Raw genomic sequence first — 21,702 nt, 5'->3', positions numbered from 1 at the left:
ATGAGGGTCTCAGGGTAGATTAATGCAGATTGAATGCTTTTTTGTTTTTATCAGATCCATTGCAATACCACTCTACCCTCCACTGATAGTCAACTGGAACCAGGTGGTGTAACAATGGTGATTTTGAATAATTCCTTTTTTCACAGGGAACAATAAAAACCTAGAAATGTACAAGTAAGGGTGTTAATAGATCATGTTTCCTAGATGCCCTTTTGCCCCTTAATGAAAGTAGCATAACTCTACACCTACAGTCTGAGCAACCCAGCCAACCTTTGTGGTCCCTGAATCAGTGCTGCCGGTGGCCACTCAAGGGGTTAATTTCTGTGATCCTTCCACTATGCTGAGGCATGTTGGGTTAGGCTGATGAAAAGGTATCATTTATAACAGATAATAATGCTTCTCACTTAGCCAGTGTTTTGCATGTCCAAAGTGCAAATACCCTTATTGACCCTGAGTCGTCCCTTAGTGCTGGAGAATATTGTGAGCCCTTTCACCTTTAACTGTGTATTCCTCTGCTTGTCTTCTTCTTCCCCTAGCCTTTGGGATTTGCCCTAGACTATGCTGGGCTGTTTCCATATCTAGCTGTGTGCCTAACCCGCGCACGGAGCGCGTCTGGTTACTAGGGCTGGGTGTAACGCGTGGGTCTCCAGCCATCGCCCGGGCACTAAGGCAGGGCAGGGAGTTGAGCAGCGCTGAGGGAGGCCGGAGTTAGTTATCTATTGTTCCCCGCCACACCCCTGTTGAATATATTGAGCCAGGCGCTGAGACACACGCACGGCGGCTGGGAGAGGAGCGAGGATTTTTTTTTTTTTTTTCTTTTTTTTCCCAGAAGTGCTTTGGGGTGTTGTGTGTTTCCGCTGGTTTTTCCTGCCGGAGAAGGAAAGGGGGAGCTGTTTTCTCTCTGCCCACAGTCTATTTTGTATCCCTTTTCTCCTCCTCCCTGGGTTATCTTTGTCTCACTCCCTCAACTCCGCTCAGCAGCGCGGCAGGTCGGGAGCCCCCCCCGCCCGTGCCTTGTGCCCCGGGGGCAGGAGCCCAGCAGCCCCCCGGAGAGGAGGAAGAGGCGGGCAGCGGCTCTCTCATTGTTAGCGCGCGGGGTGGCCGCGCCGGAGCGGGGCGGCTGGAGTTGGGCTCGCGCCGGGGGGGGGGGCGGGGTGTCATGCCCGTGCCCGGGCGTGCAGGGGAGAGCCCGGCGGGGAGCGGCCACCTCAGCATGGTGTAAATCCGCTTCCGACACCGACTCGCAGCACCCGCCGCAGAGCGGCTGGGGAGGAAGAACCCACCCAGCCCCACGCCTCGCCGGGCAACAAACCCGCGCCCGCAGCAGCCGCCGGCCGCCCCATGCAGCTGAGGTGCACCCCGGCTGAAGCGGGAGGTAGAGCGGCTCGTGCAATTCACGCGTTTTGATTATTAACTCCCCCCCCCCCCGCACCCCCACCCAAAAAAAAAAAAGAAAAAGAAAAAGAAAGACGGGAAGATGGCGAACGATTCTCCTGCAAAAAGTCTGGTGGACATCGACCTTTCCTCCCTGCGGGTGAGTGCGCGGGGTGCCCCCCCACCGCACACAAAGGGGGCAGCGCTCCCCTCGCCGGGCTCCTGGGAGGGCTTTTGTTACTGCGAGCCCAGAGAGCGCCGGGCTGGGCTGGGCTGGGCTCGGGGGGGTGCGAAGCAGCCGCTGGGTTTGCGGTCGGCTTTGGGGGCAGCTGCCGCCCAGGAGGGGCACTTTGTTGGCCAGTCTGGCTGCTCCCTCCCCCGGAGTGGGAGCTACTTGGGGGGTGGCTGAGGTGGTGGGGGGAGAGTTCAGCCCTGGGCTGCTTTCCTTTGTTTGCATGTATTGGCATGTGCATGGGAAAACAGGGCGCAACAGCTGCACGGCCAACATCCTCTCTAGCTCCAGACCCCTTTTTACAAGACTCTCTGCCATTAGCGAGAGCTTTCCAAAATGTAACCCTACTTCTCTCCCCCTGCCCCTCTTTTTTTTCTTTGTAGGACCCAGCTGGGATTTTTGAGCTGGTGGAAGTAGTTGGTAATGGCACATATGGGCAAGTCTATAAGGTTTGTGTCAGAATTTCTCTCCTTTATCTTTTGGAACAACCCCTACTTCCCTGCTTTGTTTACCGCACATCTGATGGCAGGCCACCCTATTCTGCATACAAAAGTTAACGACAAAAAAAAATTCTTCTTGTTGGTGACCAACTGGTTTCTACCTTTCCAGATGACCCTGCTGATGTTTAGAAAAGGGGCATAAATTACTTTCTCAGAGTTACCTCTCCTGATAGGGTCTAAGGTCTTCCTGATTTTAGAAAATAAAGAACAAAACAAAAGATCACTCCAAGGTACTGTGGTTATGGGGGGTCCATATAAATACAGGTGTGTGCCCATTGAAAAATCAAATACGTTTTAATGGCAGGTATTGCTTTTGTGTTTACTTTAAACAAAGCATTGACCTTGCTTAAAATTGTGACCAATTTTCTTTGCTGAAAACCTTTCAAAATGCTTAAGATGCAAAGTCTAGGTTAAGTGGTGCTGCATCATATACTACTCTGTTATGCACAGTGTACAGGGCGTGGGTGATGGGCAACCATAGCTGGACAGATTATTTGTCTGAAGATGGTAAAATCAGAATGCCTAGAATAAGTGTATGATTTTTAAAAAACAAAAAACAAACCAAAACCTGAAGGAGGATAGTGAGAAATAAGAGAGTGCCCATGTGGGTGTGAAAACAGTTTACTTTATACAGCATTCAGTAACTGGAACAAGCAAATCTCCTTGCAAAATCATGCAATCTCAGTAGCAGTTACCAGTATGATTAATACCATACAGTTTAATAAATGGGTTAAGGATTGAAGAAGTCAATAATTATTTACATACAGATGTAAGGGGAGGGGGGGAGTAATTAGAAATAACAGAACATGGTTTTCTTTTATTAAGAGAACTTGCTACTATCAAACCTCCATTACATGTCTCTAAATAAACCATTTTGGTATGTCTTCTCCAAACATTTAGGTTTGTTTTAAGAGGGTGAACTTTAGCCTCAATGATGGAGAGATGGTATGTGTCTCCTCCTATACAAGTTAAATTTTAAAAGTAGAAATGAAATAATTTCACTGTTTCTATTTGCAAAAGGTAGAAAACCATATGGCTCAACAGGCCTGAGTAAGATAGGAAGATTGATTAGAGGTTGACCTTTGACACCTCCCTCAGGCTAACCCATTTAATAATTCCTTTTCTGTAATCTTTGTGCCTACAAAATTTGCATCACCTGAGCCCTCTTTAAAAGAAAAAGGGTGTGTGTATGAGTTTAAACTCCCCTATTAATTATTGCAGTTGGTACATTGTTAGCTGATTTACCTGATAATACTTTTGAATTAATTAGTGCATTCCTTGTAGCATTAACTGTCTGACAATAGGAGATGTAAATTTCATTTTGGTTAAGTACTTAGAGCAATCTATTTGGAAACTAAGCTGAACAAATATGGTTACCAGTTTGAAACATGGCATTAGAAAATCATGCTAGGTTTAAATGGCAATCACTTTACTCTGACTGATAACCCACAAGCTAACAGTCGTTTGTCTATCTGAGGTCTGGTTTCAACATACGTGGTATTAATATTTTTTTTTTCTGTATTAGAAAGTGATAAAATATTTCTCCCTTCCCCCAGTAAATATTTTGAGAAAAGCTGGTTGGGTACTGCAGTTCAGAAGGTATTTAATGCTGCTTTGTTATAGAAAGAAACTCCTCTGACATCAGCTTAGTGCTTGGGTAAGTGGTGTACTCGTATGTACTAGTGTAACCACTCCACACTTGCCCAAAACATGAGCATGTCGTAAGGTTTTTTTATAACCATGGGCTTGATTCTGAGTTTCTTGCCCAGCTGAGTTTTGGTTGTGACTGCAACATTGGGCCGTAAAGCAGTGTTTAATTTTCCTCCATCTCTACTCTTGTTTTTTGGGGGGAAAATACAGTATCGTCCAAAGATGAGAATTTGATTTTTTTTTTTTTAACAAACAGATTTGACTTCTTGGGGAAATAAGTGATTATCAGAACCATGTGTGCCCGTTTCCCTCAGCCCCATCCTTGTGATGTGTTGATCAAGTATTTTTATTATTTTTACTTTAACTGCAATGTTTGTAACATATGCCTAGATGCCAGAAAATTATGTTTCTATTTTACAAACAATGGTTAGAAGTTTTCAAACATGGCTAGTTTAGTTTATTTCTTTGTTTGTCTGTTGGTATCACTGAGATGCCACCCAGACTATAGGAATACGGTTGTCTTGTTTACTGTCACTACAGAGACTACCTCACGGCACTGCATTTTGTTGTCTCTTTGTCTGGCTTCCGTACATCAATGTTTATACTGATGGTCGTTTGTCTTTTTGGGCATCTTCATTCACCTGTTGAATATAGTCAATGTTACAGTCTCTTCCCTTCCCAACCCCAGCAGAGCTCTTTGAAAATATTTCCCTGCATTAAAAAAAAAAAAAAGGCACCTAAAATTAGGCTCCTAAATCACTATGTAGGTGCCTAAATAAAGCTCTAGTCCTGCAATGAGGAGCATGTGGTCAGAGCCTTCACCCACATGGAGCCACATGGATTTCGGTGGATCTTTGTGTAATCACAAGGGCCTGCCAGCATGGACCTCATTGTGGGATTGGGGTCTAAGTGGCATGATTTTAAGGAATGCTGAGCACCCAGCTGTTCCCATTGAAATCAGTAGCTTCCCCTTTTTTCTTCTTTCCTCCATAGCTTTGCTTATGCCTCCACATTTCTCTGGGGAGACTTGCTTTGCACTTTAAGAAAAGCATGTGATGCAATGGTGAATTGGGGGAAAAAATGTGCATGACGTTCCCTGGGCTGTGTGTGACTGAATGAGATGGAAATGGATCCGATGAAGTGAGCTGTAGCTCACGAAAGCTTATGCTCAAATAAATTTTAGTCTCTAAGGTGCCACAAGTACTCCTTTTCTTTTTGCGAATACAGACTAACACGGCTGCTACTCTGAAACCTTTTCTTTTTGGAAATTCTTTGGTTATTGTATGCTCAGTAGAGGGTGGATAGTTAATGTATTGGTATTTTCCCCAGAGTCTAAAAAATTGTAGCTAATAGTCCCTCAGCAAATTACTTAAATCCAGCTTGTTTGTTCCTCTGTAGATTATTTTAGAAGGAGGAAAAGAATAATAACAAATCCCTGAATTAAGCTGTTCTGAGTCATATTTGTTCTTGTTTAGGAAGAAAAGGGTTAAAGTTTGTGAGATACAGTGCGTGAAGTTAACTTCTGAATCACTGGATGTAGATAACTGTTAGGCCTCTTGTTTAAAAAGAATAAAAAATTTTAGAGAGCCAAGAGTTGTTATAATTTTGAGAGAAGAGTTTCTCTTCAACAGGTTGATATCAACTGATCTTGAGCTAAATGGCATGTACAGACTTGCCCACAAGCATGTGTTTCCTTCTTGCAGGAAAAGGAGTTTCAATGGTTTGATAGATTGTTGAAAAAATTTACCCTATGTTTTGCCTTGTTTATATTGCATAGCCTTTAATTCCTTTTGTAAACAAACAATAGAAAAAAGTAGTTTTTAGAGTTGTTGAATTCGTTACCCAGGTTATACCCCCTATTTAACTATTATAGTACACTCACGGGGAATTATCTGAATGGCATGGAATTTATCAGGAAAATGGTGTTATCATGGTTGGTTTTGGGCTATCTTTTGGAACAATGAAGCCTTCATATAGAGTGGCCTCGGGTCCTTGACTCAGTCAAACTTTATCAGAGCACTTAAGTGTAATAGGAATTTATAGTCATTGATTGGGCAACATGTCTTTAGAATTTTTGGGATCATTTGCAAATATCGCAGGAGCAGTTTTGCACTTCTGTAGTTAACATTTTTTTCCACACCACAATAGTAAACCTTACATTATAGGGTAACTTTGTTCACCCAAAATGAAAATGTTCACCACGTTTCATTTGAGATAATATTTAAATCTTGTAACAAATTTTTTTTCTTGATTTGGTAAAATGTACAAAAAAGGAACTATGTAAATTATAGATATTCAATAATCCTTTAAGAAATGTATTGATTTCAGATCTTCTTAAATAAATTTTAGATGCATATTCTGTAAACTAACTTTAAGTTGAGATTAATGTATTGGACCATATAGTGATTTTTCTCTTGTACTTTTAAAAAAATATAACTAAGATATCAACATTTTAAAGCTTTTGTTCATGTGGTATTGCTTCTCTTCTTCACACGTACTATTTTTGAGACCTCCTATTTGGGGGGAAAAGTGTCCATGGTAGGTTTGAGGCATACACAGGAAAGTACCAGGAAGCTCAAAATTAGGGATGAAACTTCTAATTACCCTTAACTCATGCTAGTGTTGCTTTCGAAGAGTCTTGTGAGAGTTAATTCATAGTGAAGGCTTCTTTTGTTGATTTCTGTCACAGCCTTCCAAAACTGCACGTAAATGATTCGTATTGTCCAACTTCTGGCTCCTAAAAGGACATGATGTAAGATACGATCATTTAAATGGTGATTTGAAAATAAGTTTAAAAATGAGAGCGAGATTTTCCTTTCATTAAGGGTACTCCATTTGATCTTAATACAGTTTTATTTTAAAAGGTGGCTTCATTTTTTCTGTGCTTGGTATTCCTAATAGCTATTTTTTTTTTTTTTTTGTTCTCCCCCTAGTAAACAGACTACATTGTGAATTCTGACGACATTAAACATGAATACAATTCCAGTCTTATCGCTATAAAGACAAACTGTATTCAATATCAGTGAGGTCACTTGGTTTTAACTGGCCCAGACCAGCTTATTTAAAGATGAGCTGCCCTCCTTTTAGCTCTTACTTTCTGGGGAATTCAATTGTGTAGTGGTGGTTTTCTCGGGTGGAAGCAGGGAAGCCAAAACTGTAGTTTTGATGCAGAAAACGGGTGTTCTTGTTCCTAGAGGTAAACGTATTCTCAGTTCATTTTCAAAAGAAAGTTCATTGTTGATCATCCTTCACTCCCCAAATTTATTTTAATTAAATATACAAAGGCGAGGCAGGTGGCCAGTGGGGATTACTGATATTTATTTTTATTAAAAAAATGCAACCTGCTAATAGTGGGTAACCACATGTTACTCTCCTCCTCCCTCCCCCATTCCGTCTGTCTGTCAAACCTGCTTTTTTGTATCTTGTCTTACGTAAAATGGCAAGCACTTAGGGCAGGGACTGTCTCTTACCGTAGTTTGTACAGCGTCAAGCACAATGGGACCCTGATCCTGTGTGAGGTCTGTAGGCGCTACTGTAATGGAAGGAATGAAATACAGTGTTAATAGCTTGGTCTAAATCCCCTTAGAAGTCAGTGGAAAGATTCTGACTGAGGTCAGGAGAAGTTTGATTAAGCCTTTTTTTTTTTTTTTTCTTTTCTCTGTCCATTTTGCTTGTTTATTGTAGTATATCTATTTTTATTATGTAAGCAGCTGTTGCTGGGAGACCTCTCTTCAGCACGCAACTCGCTCTGTTGTGCTTGTTTTCTTAACTCTGGGGAGATTGTGCCCTCAGACTTGTATAGGGAGGAGATCCTTTGTGCAGTGATTTTTCTCTCTCCTGTAGAAGGGGTGCACACTCTTCTTCACAGCATTGTTCTCCCTTTTCACAGGGGTCAGAGAAGTCCCTCCACAAGTCTGGGGGCCTGAGTGGGAGGAGGTCGGGGGGAGAGGACTATGCAGGTAGGTGTCCCCTTGCCAGCCTCCCCATGGAGTTTACAACGACACAATAATACAGACTACGGCTGTATTCTTTGTGGAGCCTTCTCCATAGGGAGGACAGCTGCCAGGGAGCAGATGAGTGCCATCAGTGCAAAGAAGGGATACTTCAGGACAGTAGGCTGCCATCTGCAGCTATGGTGAGGAAAGTCCTGCTTCCCGATGGGATAATGTAACGGGATCTCCAGAAGGGGGTCCTCATGTAGATGTCCTTCTCCTGGCCCCCTCTTGTTATCCTGCATTAGAAGAGGTGACCAGCCCTTTATATTATCTTGCTTTTGTTGGTTTAGTGTAAATCTTGAACTCAAAGTGTGGTTGACTTTTCTCTCTTCTCTCTTTTGACTCTTCTCTCAGTATTCCCCCTCCCCCCTCCATGAAGTTTTGTAAGTGAAGTTTGTAGTTTGAATATCCATTCCAGCTGCTCAACTCTGGCTTGGTCTCCACTTAAAAATTAGATTAACCTAGCTATGTCGCTTAGAGCTTTGACAAGTTTTGTGTCCTGAGCACTGTAGTTAGGTTGACCAAACCCCTAGTGTAGATGCAGCTACATCACCAGAAGAATTCTTCCTTTGATCTAGCTACTGTGCCACCTCTTGGAGAGATGGAGTAATTACATCGGCAGTAACTCCAGAGATGGAGTAACTAAACCGTTGATGTAGGAAATGTCTATGCTATGACACTACAGCGGCACAGTTGCAGTGACTGTAGTGCAGACATTTCTTTTTCTTCAGGCCTCTTTTCTTAAGATCCGCCATCCTAGAAAGTAATTAGGGGTTTTCTTCTTTACATTTCTGCCTCTAAACTCCATCTCTTACACGATCGTTTCTCACTTCCTCTTTACTCTGAAGGATGTTGACATCCAAGAGTATGATATCATTCACTTGCAGGAGATGGGTTGAAATCCCAGTAGACCATTACCTAAGAGCATTAGTTTTGGTCCCAATCCAATTCCCATTGGAGTCAATGGAAAGAGTTCTATTGAATTCAATGGGAGGTAGATTGGGAGGGAACTCCGAACTCTACTTAAGATGATGATTATTTATTATTATTTTTGATTAAATATTGTCACTTAGAGCATGGCATTCCCCCTAGTTCAAAAAACAGTTACCCTGGTTTTAAAAGGGACACCATCAACTTCAAATGTAATCTGCTCAAAAAAAGAATTAAGTGGTTTTAGATACTACACAGGAGCCCTTCTACAAACCGTGAGGTTTTATCATTATTTCTTAATATTTTCTACAAATATTTTTCTTTCCTTTGTTGCTGTGGGAAAGACCTCCTCAAATTGGGAAACTGTGACACAGAACACTATACACGCAATGCTGCTCAATGAACAGCCTGTTGTTTTTAAGTTGATGATGCCTCTCTAGCAAGGGGCAAACAAAATCAGGCCTGACAAATCAACTGTCATGCAGCGAGTAGGAATTTTTCCTTGCGAAGTGGCATTGGCTTCTGCAGAATCTGAATGTTCATCGTTAATTGCTTTTAATGTTGCAAGTCAACTCTCTGAATGTGAAGTGAGTATAAACTGATACCTTGATGTCATAAGTCTTTCCTCCTTTCCCGCCCACTGAAGGTGACCGGCCTGACTTTTTTTTTTTTTTTTTTTTTTTTTAAAACTGCACTAACAGCTCCCATTAGCTTTGCAGGAATTTGAGGTGCTCAGCACTTCTAAAAATCAGATCACTTTTATCTTGGTGTCTAAATTTGGATTGGAAATTATTGGCTAATATCTTTTAACTCCTTGTACCAATCCACAACATGGAGCTGTTGGATCTAATTGTGTGCTCAGCTACTTCAGCGCGGCAGCAGAGGTGAGACAGAGGGACGTATCTCCTCTTGGATGTGGAAAAGAATGCCATCAGTTTAAAGAATCCTGTTGTAACAACCCCGTGTTTCACTAACATCTTGGGTGTGCCAAGGCTACAGTCCAAAGCTGCCAAATCATAATTGGTGCACTTTGGGATTTTTTTGCATTTTGATTTGGGCATTAAAAGTCGAACTTTTAGAGTATGTTTCACTTTCTCCTTCTCAATATTTGGGGGAGTACAAACGTCTAGAACACCAGTGGTTTAAAATTTTATTTAAATCCAGACTAAAATCATGAGTTCAAAAGATTTTTTGTCTTAACTTTCATTAATCCTTAAATTATGGGCTCCAACTAGCTGCTTAAAAAAAAAAAAAAAATGTCCCAGGCACTTTAGCCAGTTAAGAAGTGTTAGTAGAGTACCTTACTCTGACCTGAAGATCTGCAAAATACATAAGCTTTTAAAAAGCTGTTCAGGGCCAGAAAAAAAAGTATCCCAAAGTGTATTTTTTCTGCATTCTTGGAACATAAAAATTGACTGAAAGTGTAACAAATTTATACACTGCCCGCCAAGAACATCAGTTCAGGCCTCTCGAGAGAAATTTGGGGCTCTGGTACACCATGTTTACTGTAGCCACACCCCCTCCCATTTCATAGATTCATAGATTCATAGATACTAAGGTCAGAAGGGACCATTCTGATCATCTAGTCCGACCTCCTGCACAGCGCAGGCCACAGAATCTCACCCACCCACTCCTATGAAAAACCTCACCCATGTCTGAGCAATTGAAGTCCTTAAATCATGGTTCAAAACTTCAAGGAGCAGAGAAGCCTCCCTCCAGTCAACCATGCCCCATGCTACAGAGGAAGGCGAAAAACGTCCAGGGCCTCTCCAATCTGCCCTGGAGGAAAATTCCTTCCCGACCCCAAATATGGCAATCAGCTAAACCCTGAGCATATGGGCAAGATTCACCAGCCAGATACCCAGGAAAGAATTTTCTATAGTAAATCAGATCCCATCCATCTAATATCCCATCTCAGGGAATTTGGCCTATTTACCCTGAATATTTAAAGATCAATTACTTACCAAAATCCCATTATCCCATCATACCATCTCCTCCATAAACTTATCGAGTAGAATCTTAAAACCAGATAGATCTTTTGCCCCCACTGCTTCCCTTGGAAGGTTATTCCAAAACTTCACTCCTCTGATGGTTAAAAACCTTCGTCTGATTTCAATTCTAAACTTCCTGGTGGCCAGTTTATACCCATTTGTTCTTGTGTCCACATTGGTGCTGAGCTTAAATAATTCCTCTCCCTCTCCTATATTTATCCCTCTGATATATTTATAGAGAGCAATCATATCTCCCCTCAACCTTCTTTTAGTTAGGCTAAACAAGCCAAGCTCCTTAAGTCTCCTTTCATAAGACAAGTTTTCCATTCCTCGGATCATCCTAGTAGCCCTTCTCTGTACCTGCTCCAGTTTGAATTCATCCTTTTTAAACATGGGAGACCAGAACTGCACACAGTATTCTAGGTGAGGTCTCACCAGTGCCTTGTATAACGGTACTAAAACCTCCTTATACCTACTGGAAATGCCTCTCCTGATGCATCCCAAAACCGCATTAGCTTTTTTCACAGCCATATCACATTGGCAGCTCATAGTCATCCTATGATCAACCAATACTGCAAGGTCCTTCTCCTCTTCCGTTACTTCTAATTGATGCGTCCCCAACTTATAACTAAAATTCTTGTTATTAATCCCTAAATGCATAACCTTACACTTCTCACTATTAAATTTCATCTTATTACTATTACTCCAGTTTACAAGGTCATCCAGATCCTCCTGTATAATATCCCGATCCTTCTCCAAATTGGCAATACCTCCCAGCTTTGTATCATCTGCAAACTTTATTAGCACACTCCCACTTTTTGTGCCAAGGTCAGTAATAAAAAGATTAAATAAGATTGGTCCCAAAACCGATCCCTGAGGAACTCCACTGGTAACCTCCCTCCAACCTGACAGTTCGCCTTTCAGTAGGACCCGTTGCAGTCTCCCCTTTAACCAATTCCTTATCCACCTTTTGATGTTCATATTGATCCCCATCTTCTCCAATTTAACTAATAATTCCCCATGTGGCACGGTATCAAATGCCTTACTGAAATCTAGGTAAATTAGATCCACTGCATTTCCTTTATCTAAAAAATCTGTTACTTTTTCAAAAAAGGAGATTAGGTTGGTTTGGCACGATCTACCTTTTGTAAAACCATGTTGTATTTTGTCCCATTTACCATTGACTTCAATGTCCTTAACTAATTTCTCCTTCAAAATTTTTTCCAGGACCTTGCATACTACAGATGTCAAACTAACTGGCCTGTAGTTACCCGGATCACTTTTTTTTCCTTTCTTAAAAATAGGAACTATATTAGCAATTCTCCAATCATTCGGTACTATTCCTGAGTTTACAGATTCATTAAAAATTCTTGCTAATGGGCTTGCAATTTCAGGTGCCAATTCCTTTAATATTCTTGGAGGAAGATTATCTGGGCCCCCCGATTTAGTCCCATTAAGCTGTTTCAGTTTCGCTTCTACCTCTGATATGGTAATATCTACCTCTATTCCTCCTTCCCATTTGTCATGCTACCATTATCCCTAAGATCCTCTTTAACCTTATTAAAGACTGAGGCAAAGTATTTGTTTGGATATTGGGCCATGCCTAGATTATCTTTAACCTCCGCTCCATCCTGTGTTAAGCGGCCCCACTTCTTCCTTCTTAGTTTTCTTCTTATTTATATGGCTATAGAACCTTTTACTATTGGTTTTAATTCCCTTTGCAAGGTCCAACTCTACTCGACTTTTAGCCTCTCTCACTTTATCCCTACATCTTCTGACCTCAATTAGGTAGCTTTCCTTGCTGATCCCTCCCATCTTCCACTCCCTGTATGCTTTCTGCTTCTTCATAATCACCTCTCTAAGATGCTTGCTCATCCAGCTTGGTCTACAACTCCTTCCTATGAATTTTTTCCCCTTTCACCCAAGTTACAAATGTTTTGGGGGCTCCCTTAAACTCTGTGCCTCTGTACAATTGTCGTCCTCTTCCCTCTCTTTTGTCAGCTCTGCATCATCCCATCAAGGCGTCAGTAAGGAATACTTGTGGCTGAATGCCCTGAAAATTGGGGTGTTTTTTGCATAATGGAAATGCTGACAGACTCGTAACTGTAACATCAGTGATGTATACTGCTGTAAGATTGTGAAGTACCCCTGTAGAGAGCTGATGCAGTAGTGTCTGAATGAATTTAAAAAAGGGGGGGGTATCTACAGAGTGGAAGCCTTAATTGCTTTTTTTTTTAAGTGCTTCTCCAGAAAATGGATAGTGCTGTGTATCATTAATTTCTTTGCAGTGGGCTGCTGTACTGAAAATGGTGTAGAGTGAGCACTGCACACAGACATGCTCACTCATTATTTTTCAACTTTTTCTTTTTCTTAACTGGATTCACATTACACTTTTGAAAGTACACTTAGAAAGACATGAAACCATGCTCTTAATTCCTTTCTCCTGCCTTCATTATGTTCTTTATCAAGGAGTAGAAGATGTACTAGGAATGAACACACCTCTTCATAATTTAAAAGTGAGGAAGTCTGTACTTGCAAATAGAATACCTGTCGGTGAAATGGAAGGTCCCCTGATCCAAGTGTCCTATAAAGGTGACCTATTTTGTATGCATTTGCCCAGGAGTTAATTTGCTTTTCTTTAGCCAGTATCATCTCTTCACTACTTAGTTGTCATACCTATATTAAGACTTGGTATTTAAAATAGATGGTTTTATTTTTGTAGAACTTCTCAGGAATCTGGCTGAGATGAGCTCTTGGTTTAAAAACTGGCATGTTGTTTACCTCTACCCTTATGACCATGACAATAAGCTTTTTGAATCTTTCTTCTTGAGAAATTGTGCTTGTACAGAGGCCATACTTATTTATTTACTGTTTTTAGAACAGAGCTATAGGAATATACCTAAACTCAACATGACCAAAATAGATGGGTTGAGAATAAATACCTGACATCAAATCTCTTTATCTCCTCAAAGATAAGTTTCTCTGCTTGCCTGGTACCCTTCCCTCCCCTACCCCCCAAACAAAACAAAACAAAAAACAAACAAAAACCTGGCTTTTGATTGTCAGCTATGTTAGTGTGCACTTTCCTTTAGCCCAAAGGAAAACTGCGCTGCTTACTGCAGCTCCCATTGGCCAGGAACATCCAACTGTGGCCACTGGGACCTGCAAATGTAAACAAACTGGCGACCTGCCAGTAGATTACCCTGATGGCGGTGTGCAGCTCACGGGCTGCCGGTTGCCCACCACTGGTCTAAATCCAGTGCTGAATCTAACTGCCCAGATGCAACTGTATTTCACTCTTTTTCCTCGCAGTAGTTGACGAAACTGTTTTTTAGATAGAAAGTTTCCCTTGCCCCTTACTTACCATGGATTAATAGTTTATTGAGACTTCTAAAATTTGGTATATCTGTGCACTTCAGGCCAGTATTGCTTAAGGATGATGATTTCAAGGGAATTTTGTGTGAGATATTGGTGGTTTTTAAAAAACAACAGTTTAAGAACGCGTTAAATTAATCATGTATGTTAAACCAAAAATGCAAGTATTTCTGGATTTTTTTTTTTTTAGTTGCTGCTATTTGCTTAATTTACCAATTTTTACCTAGATATTATAGGGGATTCAGTTAATGGTCCTATATCAAAAGGTGTAGACACAAAGGATTGTGTCAAGAGCTATAGGGAAGACTCTACTGTAAAAATCCTTGCTTTATTTAAGCAATGCTATTTAAAAAAATGCGTGTCATATTTTATGTATCATATGCACATAGAAATTCAAATAAATGTTTGTGTGCATTTGCACGAATGCAGTGTGTAGGTTCTTTAAATTTCACCAAGCAAAGCTGGCATGTTTCCATTATTCTTGTTTAAATTGCCACCTTCCCATGTGTTTCTGGTGTAGTCTTGTGGGGGAGGAAAGAATGGCAGTCTATTAATAGATGAAGGGGGGAAGCTGTACAGTAGCTATTACAGATCCCTTGAATGCTTTGAATAACAAATTAATGAAAACCTTATTTAATACAAGTGATGGAAAAGGAACATAGCCTTCCTCCCACCCCCCAAAAAGAGTAACAATATTTTTAATCTTTGGAGACTGCTGAGACTGAAATGTACATACATCTTCTTAAGCATTCTGTGTGCATTCTATGGGTTAAACTCTAGCATAAGTGAATATGGAGGAAAATATTTCCGGTCATTTAAAATAAATTGGGGTTGCTAAATTACTTGAATGTTAAAAAAGGGGATGGAAAGAATGTCTTCTTTTTCTGAATATTCTATGGTAGGGAATAAAACCTTTAATATTGACCTAATTGGATTTGTATTTAGGTTCAAAGAGCTCTTGTGAATGAGATAATTGTTTTAGGTCACTGACTCAATGGTTTTCAAATCTAGTGGCTTAAGGCAAAAAGTCAGTAAATCGGTGTCTGTTAGCAAAGCTACCTTTGCTTAGATTTCCTGTGAGGTAATGCAACAGTGCCCTGTTTTCATAATAAAAACAATAGTATGTTAGTTATTGATGACAAAACTTCTTTCTGGTTAAAGTTAAGTTGTGGAGGTGCCTTCTATCTAATGGAATGTAATGGCAGCTCTTGTGCAAGCCAGAGTAGCGCACTGACTCTTCCTAGGCCACAGGAATTTCAGTTACAGATCAAGGTGCCTGTTCCTCTTTGCTCCAAGGAAGGTGTTCTGGTTGTTGTCTTAAAGTGCCTCCTCTGTTGTTGTGTTCCTCAAAATACTTATTTTATACCTAGAAGGGGAAACTTATGCAGGGAGTAGCATCTTATGGTTCCCATCTGTGGCTTTTTAAATTTTTTTTTTTTTTTTTTTTTGAATTGCAGAAGGGAGGAGGGAAGGAAGCAGAAGTCTGCAAATACTCTCAGCAGTGTTTGTTACTTTGTTCCGGTAGGGAAAGGTGTATTCATTTGGACACATTGTGTGGAATTGTGTTAGAAGCACCTGTGTTGGAAGCTCCGTGACTTGGAGAATGCAGTTGTGCATTAGCACAATTAAGTGGGTTATAGTCCTACTGTTTCACTTGGGTAAGAAGACAAATTAAATGAAAGTTTGTAACTGCACAGATACTTAAAGTGCAGTTCTAGTCAGAAAACTGAAAAAATGGCACCATCTCTCTCAGAATGGAACTGGAGGCGACAGATCTGAGTCTTGTCTATTAGCCTTAGTGACTAAAATGATAGTTACTACTCTTTTTTTCTCCTGTTAAGTCTGCAGAGTCAACACAGCTGAGAGCGTATGAGCTGGATTCTATTCCTCTTTGTTTGTCGTCATCAAAAGTGTTCACTAAATTCAAATGTATTACACCTGTGCAAACCTTTTGAAGCCATTGAGTTGTACAGATGTTAATGATGAAGGCATGATTTGGCCCTCAGAGCCTTTATAACTTGTGATTAGCACAACAAATGGTTTAAGAACAAAAACCAAAACCCCTCAAAACAACAACAAAACTCGGGTTAAGCTGGCAGGGCTGGCAATTAGGGGAAAAAAACAAATATCTTTTTACCTGTAAATTGAGCACATTTGAGCTGGAATCAGAGATGCAAGAATCACGGAGCCCCCCAGAAAGCCATTTTCCTCATAGAACCATACTAAAACTTGCCATTTGATCAAGGTTAGCTGAAGAAATGGCTGTAAATTTCCTTCAAATAACTTTTTATTCAGGTTCTATTAACTGTATTCCAGTTACCAAAGGTATTATGTTAGCAGCTAATAGTGGAAATTACTAGACTGGTTTTGGTAAATATTTTATCTAGTCAAAGCTTTTTATAGCTTGTCAGCCAAAGAAGATTGTTTGTTTGTTTTTTCTTCTTCTACAGACTAAGCACTGTGTAGCCAGCAACAGTACAAACTTCTTCCTGTAGAGCCTTGTTTATAATCTGACCTTCAGAGACCATTCTTTCTGTGTAAGTGAAAGATGATTCTGTGTGAATGGCTGTTCAGTCATGGGTTTCTTTAGAGGTGGGCTTGATATATGTACTTCAGTGTGCTGAATTCCTTAAGTTTCTTCTATGAGTGACTCTGGGCTGCTATGAAGGATGTTGGAGAGAGCACGCTAAATTTACTTGCGACTTGCATCTGAATCAGAACTGAGTGCCATATCATTTAAACCAGTGGTTATCAACCTGGGGTCCATGTGTAAGGGGTTTGTGAAAGACTTAGTTGAATTCTGTTCAGTCAGGTTTCAGTCTTTCTTCAGAGACAATAGACTTCCAAAGGGGTCTGCACCTCCATTTGAAATTTTTTAGGGGTGTACAGATGAAAATAAGTTGAGAACCACTGAGTTAAACCACCTCACTTCAGTAGGAATTTTGCATTATGTCAACAAGAGTCCTGTGGGAGAGTATGAAGTGAGCAACTCTTCAGCAAATATCTGGTTTCATGATCTGAATGTTTTTCAATGAAGTTGCCTCTCTTGCTTTGTTGAGCAGTGGGAATTATATCTTTAACAGATTTATTCAGGCTGTGTGAATATATAATTTATACATGTAAATATAATTTGACGCAGAAATAAGTCAACAGAGTAATAGTACAATAGAATGAATCCTTCGTATTACAGCACGTGAGTATGTGTTCATTTTATTAATGTATTTTTTCCGTCCCCCTGGAAACATATGGGGCAGATCCTCAGCTGGTGTTACCCTGTGTAGTTCTGTTGAAGTCAAAGGAATTATTCTGAATTACATCAGATAAAGATCTGGCTCCACTGTGTGAACTATAGAGAAGGAGTTAGCACATTTTTGTAGAAGGCCGGGCTTTCACGTCAAACTTCATATAAAATATATTATTTCTCATACCCCCATTTAACATATAATGCCTCCCATGCCTTTGCCTCTCTCCAATATTTCTGTTTTTTTACTTTCTTTCATCTCTTCTCTAAGGAAAATGTCGTTTCTAATTGTGCCTTTCTTCAGATGTCCCCCCACATCCCCTTTTCTCTCTCTCTCTCTCTCTCTCTCTCTCTCTCTCTCTCTCTCTCTTTGATATATCTGTGCTCTATTTGCTACATTTTTCTTCTCTCCCCTGGGTTAAACCTCTCCTCATTCCCTCTTTCTCTCAATCTTACTTTTTAACCTTACAGTATCTTCTCAGGGCTTGGCTATGTCTGTGCAGTTTTTGTATCAATTTAACTGTGTATGTTTGAAAACAGATATGGTTACGTTGGTGCAGCCCCAAGTACAGATGCAATTCTACCAGTATAAAGGTTCTTATTTCTGTACATACACTTATCTCCCTTTCTTGCTCTTACATCCTCTTCAGATCTTTCCCAGGATCCATTTTTTTGGGGTAGAGGAGGTGGTAATAGTTGTTCTCCTGTATTACCTCTTCTGTGCAGGGGGAGGGGTTGTCCTTTCTTCTGCCCCCCTTTCCTCACTGGAGTGAGGGGGATGTGGCAGATGAATAGTCTTCTACCTCGAGTGAAAACCCAGTATTTTTTTTCTTTTGGGGAGTGAAAGGATCCTCTCCATCTCTCAAAGCTGCGGTGATTTAAGAACATACGAATGGCCATACAGGGTCAGGCCAATGGTCTGTCTAGCCCAGTATCCTATCTTCTGACAATGGCCAATGCCAAAATGCTTCAGAAGGAATGAACAGAATCAGGTGATTTATCCAGTGATCTATCCCCTGTCATTCAGGACCAGCATCTGGCAGTCAGAGGCTTAGGAACATCCAGAGCCTGGGGTGGCGACCCTGTCCATCTTGACTATCTTGCTATTAATGGCTATCAGTAGCCATTGATGGACCTATCCCCATGAACTTATCTGAATCTTTTTTGATCCCAGTTATACTTTTGGCCTTCACAGCATCCTCTGGCAACAAGTTCCACAGGCTGACTGTGTGTTGTATGAAGAAATATGTCCTTATGTTTTTTTAAACCTGCTGCCTGTTCATTTTATAGGGTGACCCCGGTTCTTGTGTTATGTGAAGGGGTAAATAACGCTTCCTTATTCACTTTCTCCACCCCATGATGTTATTAAACCGCTCTATATAGAAGCACCCGAGCCAGGATCTGCTATTGGGAGCTACTAAAACTGCTCTATTCAGTGTTCCCGCTGTACTTGCATGTGAGTGGGAGCTCAGTGCTTCCTCTGACTGCTGCTAGGGAGAGACTTGAGGAAGCGCTTTGTTCCCTTTCACAGATGTAAAAGCCCTATGGTCAGAACACCTTGCAAAGGATGGTTTGTGGGGATTGTATGGGTACTTCTTTGCCCTCCTGCTTGCTCGTCTGTTAGCCTCATGTTGCCGTATGGGGGCAGTATGCAGAGGGAGCTTGTAAAGAATCTGTGTCCCAAAGCCTGTCTTAGACTTGGACTTAAGATTTGAGGTTAGCATGGGGTAATTAACCTTGTTTTAGAAACCTCATCCAGACAGGGCCCTAGGCACTCTGCCTTAATGTGCTAACCTCACATTTTAAACCCTGGACTAGACAAAGCCCCTGAGGCTGTGACACTCATCAGAGGTGGGGAGAGTTTTCCTTTGCTAGAACCCAAATACAAAACTAGCAACAAACAGTAATAAAATGTGGAAATCTCTTCTCTCATTAGCTCCTGGGTGACTAAGGGTTTTTCATGTGATATGTTTACTCTTTTTATTTTTTTTTGCATAGTTTTTAACTTCTTTCCTTCTCTTAACACCCCCCACCCCCGGTAACTGAGTTTTCAAAATAATATATACCTTTAATAAAACAAAACAAACTCCCTTCAGTCTTGAAATAAAGTGTTGGGGCTAGTGTCCACTTGTTTTTTGAAGCTGGGGGACTGACTTATTTCTTTCATAGGACAAACTAATCCTCTGACTTGTGGTGAGAAAGATGTACTATATAAGAACATAGTCGCAACATAGTGTTTTGTGAAAAGTTAGGTATGGGTGTATGACAGAGACCCTGCTTTTTGGCCCAAGTTTCTCCCTGGTGTCAGTAGGTGCAACTCCCATTGACTTCAGGACTTAATATGGTCCTCTCACTTTTTAAGTCTGGGTGCAGCCTAGATGTGTGAAGGGATAGCTTGCTCAGTTCTGCACTGTTCGCAACCACTGTATAAATACAGTTTTCCTTTGGATTAACAAGTAGACTGCACACTTTATCCAAGGCTACTTGACGCCAGTGTTGGCACATTCAGAGCAGGTGGGAGGGAAAACCTTAAACAATTTGTGGATAAATGCTTGGGAAAGGTTTAATCTTCTTGGCTTTTTGAAAGCTTTTTCCCAAGTCTGTAAACAGGGCCTTGCTTTTATCTTCAGCTTGCCCCTTCAAGTCTTAAGATCTGCTTCTGCAAATCATTTTGGCTGTTTCGCACTCATGCTACTTCTCTGCATTGTCTTGAAAATGCATGCCTGGAGGGAAGTTTTGTTACAAATATTAGGAATACATTTTAGAAAAACATTCATGTTCTAATCTTTACACTTTTCAAAATATTCTTAGTCATGACTACTCCAGTAATGAAGTTAAGAAAAAGTGTCGGGGCATTTCACTGTTGATTCTAGTGCAGATGTTTGTTTAGAATCTCTTTTTAAGCCGTTAAAAGCTGTAACGAAAAGAGAGTCCTGTTCAGTTCCATCATATGAAGGCAGACAGCTAAATATTGACAAATTTTATAAGTGCTTGTACACAAATGCAAGATGTCTAAATACTAGGGTGGATGAACCTGAGTGCCTGGTGCTAAATGAGGATGTTGATATAACAGACATCACAGAAACTTGCTGGAACAATGATAATTTATGGGACACGTTAATACCAGGGTATAAAATATATAGGAATGATAGAGTAGGTCGTGCTGGTTGGGGGAGTGGCAGCACTATATGTGAGAGAAAGCATAAAGTCAAATATATGGTAAAAATCTGAAATGAATCAAACAGTACCATAGAATCTCTATGGACAGAAATTCCATGTTTGAATAGGAAGAGTATAACAGTGGGAATCTACCACCAATCACCTGATCAGGATGGCGATTGGGAAATCACTGGGAGATTAGAGAGGCTGCAAAACCAGGAAGCCCAATAATAATGGGGGATTTCAACTATCCCCATATTGACTGGGTACATGTCACCTTAGGATGAGATGATAATTTCTAGATACCATTAATAACTGCTTCTTGGAGCAGCTAGTCCTGGAACCCAACAGGGGAGAGACAATTCTTGATTTAGTCCTAACTGGTGCACGGGATCTGGTCCAAGAGGTGAATATAGTTGAACTCTCAGTAATAGCAACCATAATGTAATTAAATTTAACATCCATGTGTGGGGAAGGGGAGATGAAGGGTGGTTGACTACCACAATAGCGTTTAACTTCAAAAAGGGGAGATATACAAAAATGAGGAGGCTAGTTGAATGGAAACTAAAAGGAACAGTCACAAGACTTGCTTGCAAGCTGCATGTAGACTTTTAAAAAATCACAATAAAGGCTCAAACTATATGTATACTCCCCCACCTCCAAAATGCCACCATGGCTAAAAAACAGAGTATTTAAAAATTGGAAGTCAAATCCTACTGAGGAAAATAGAAAGGAACATAACTTCTGGCAAGTCAAGTGTAAAAAGTAAAATTAGGCAGGCCAAAAAAGAATTTGAAGAGCAACTAGCAAAAGAGACACAAACTACCAGCAATTTTTTTTTTTTTAAAGTACATCAGAAGCAGGAAGCATGCAAAATAGTCTGTGAGGCCACTGGACGATCAAGCTGCTAAAGGAGCACTCAAGGAAGACAAGGCCATTTGGAGAAGCTACATGAATTATTTGCATTGTTCTTCACTGCAAAGGATGTGAGGGAGATTCCCATACCTGCACCATTCTTTTTAGGTGCCACATCTGAGGAACTGTCCCAGATTGAGATGTCAGTAGAGAAAGTTTTTGAACAAGATGATAAACAATAGTAATTCAACGGGACCAGAGGAACTCAAGGATCTGAAGGTACTCCAATATGAAATTGCAGAACTACTAGCTGTGGTATGTAACCTATTGCTTCTGAGCCTCTGTACCAGATGACTGGTAGCTAATGTAACTCCAGTTTTAAAAAAAGGCTTCAGAGGTG

At 40.8% G+C, this 21,702-nt stretch overlaps 1 protein-coding gene across 8 annotated transcripts in view; it reads left to right on the top strand.

Moving 5' to 3' along the window:
- The first annotated feature begins 667 nt into the window (after nucleotides 1-667).
- The window catches only part of MAP4K4 (mitogen-activated protein kinase kinase kinase kinase 4), a 251,706-nt gene continuing 230,671 nt past the window's right edge, over nucleotides 668-21,702 (top strand). The window contains exons 1-2 of one of the 8 annotated variants that reach the window (XM_038398598.2): nucleotides 668-1,534; nucleotides 1,990-2,055. In XM_038398598.2, the coding sequence (XP_038254526.1) occupies nucleotides 1,478-1,534; nucleotides 1,990-2,055 (123 nt within the window). In that variant the 5' untranslated portion in view covers nucleotides 668-1,477. Of the gene's footprint in view, nucleotides 1,535-1,989; nucleotides 2,056-2,087; nucleotides 3,764-21,702 lie in introns of those variants that run through there. The other 7 variants (XM_038398590.2, XM_038398608.2, XM_038398627.2 and 4 more) reach the window with 7 other exon arrangements.

The sequence above is a fragment of the Dermochelys coriacea genome, chromosome 1 (genome assembly GCF_009764565.3).
Source record: "Dermochelys coriacea isolate rDerCor1 chromosome 1, rDerCor1.pri.v4, whole genome shotgun sequence".
Lineage (NCBI taxonomy): Eukaryota > Metazoa > Chordata > Testudines > Dermochelyidae > Dermochelys > Dermochelys coriacea.
This window is presented reverse-complemented; position numbering and strand designations above follow the sequence as displayed.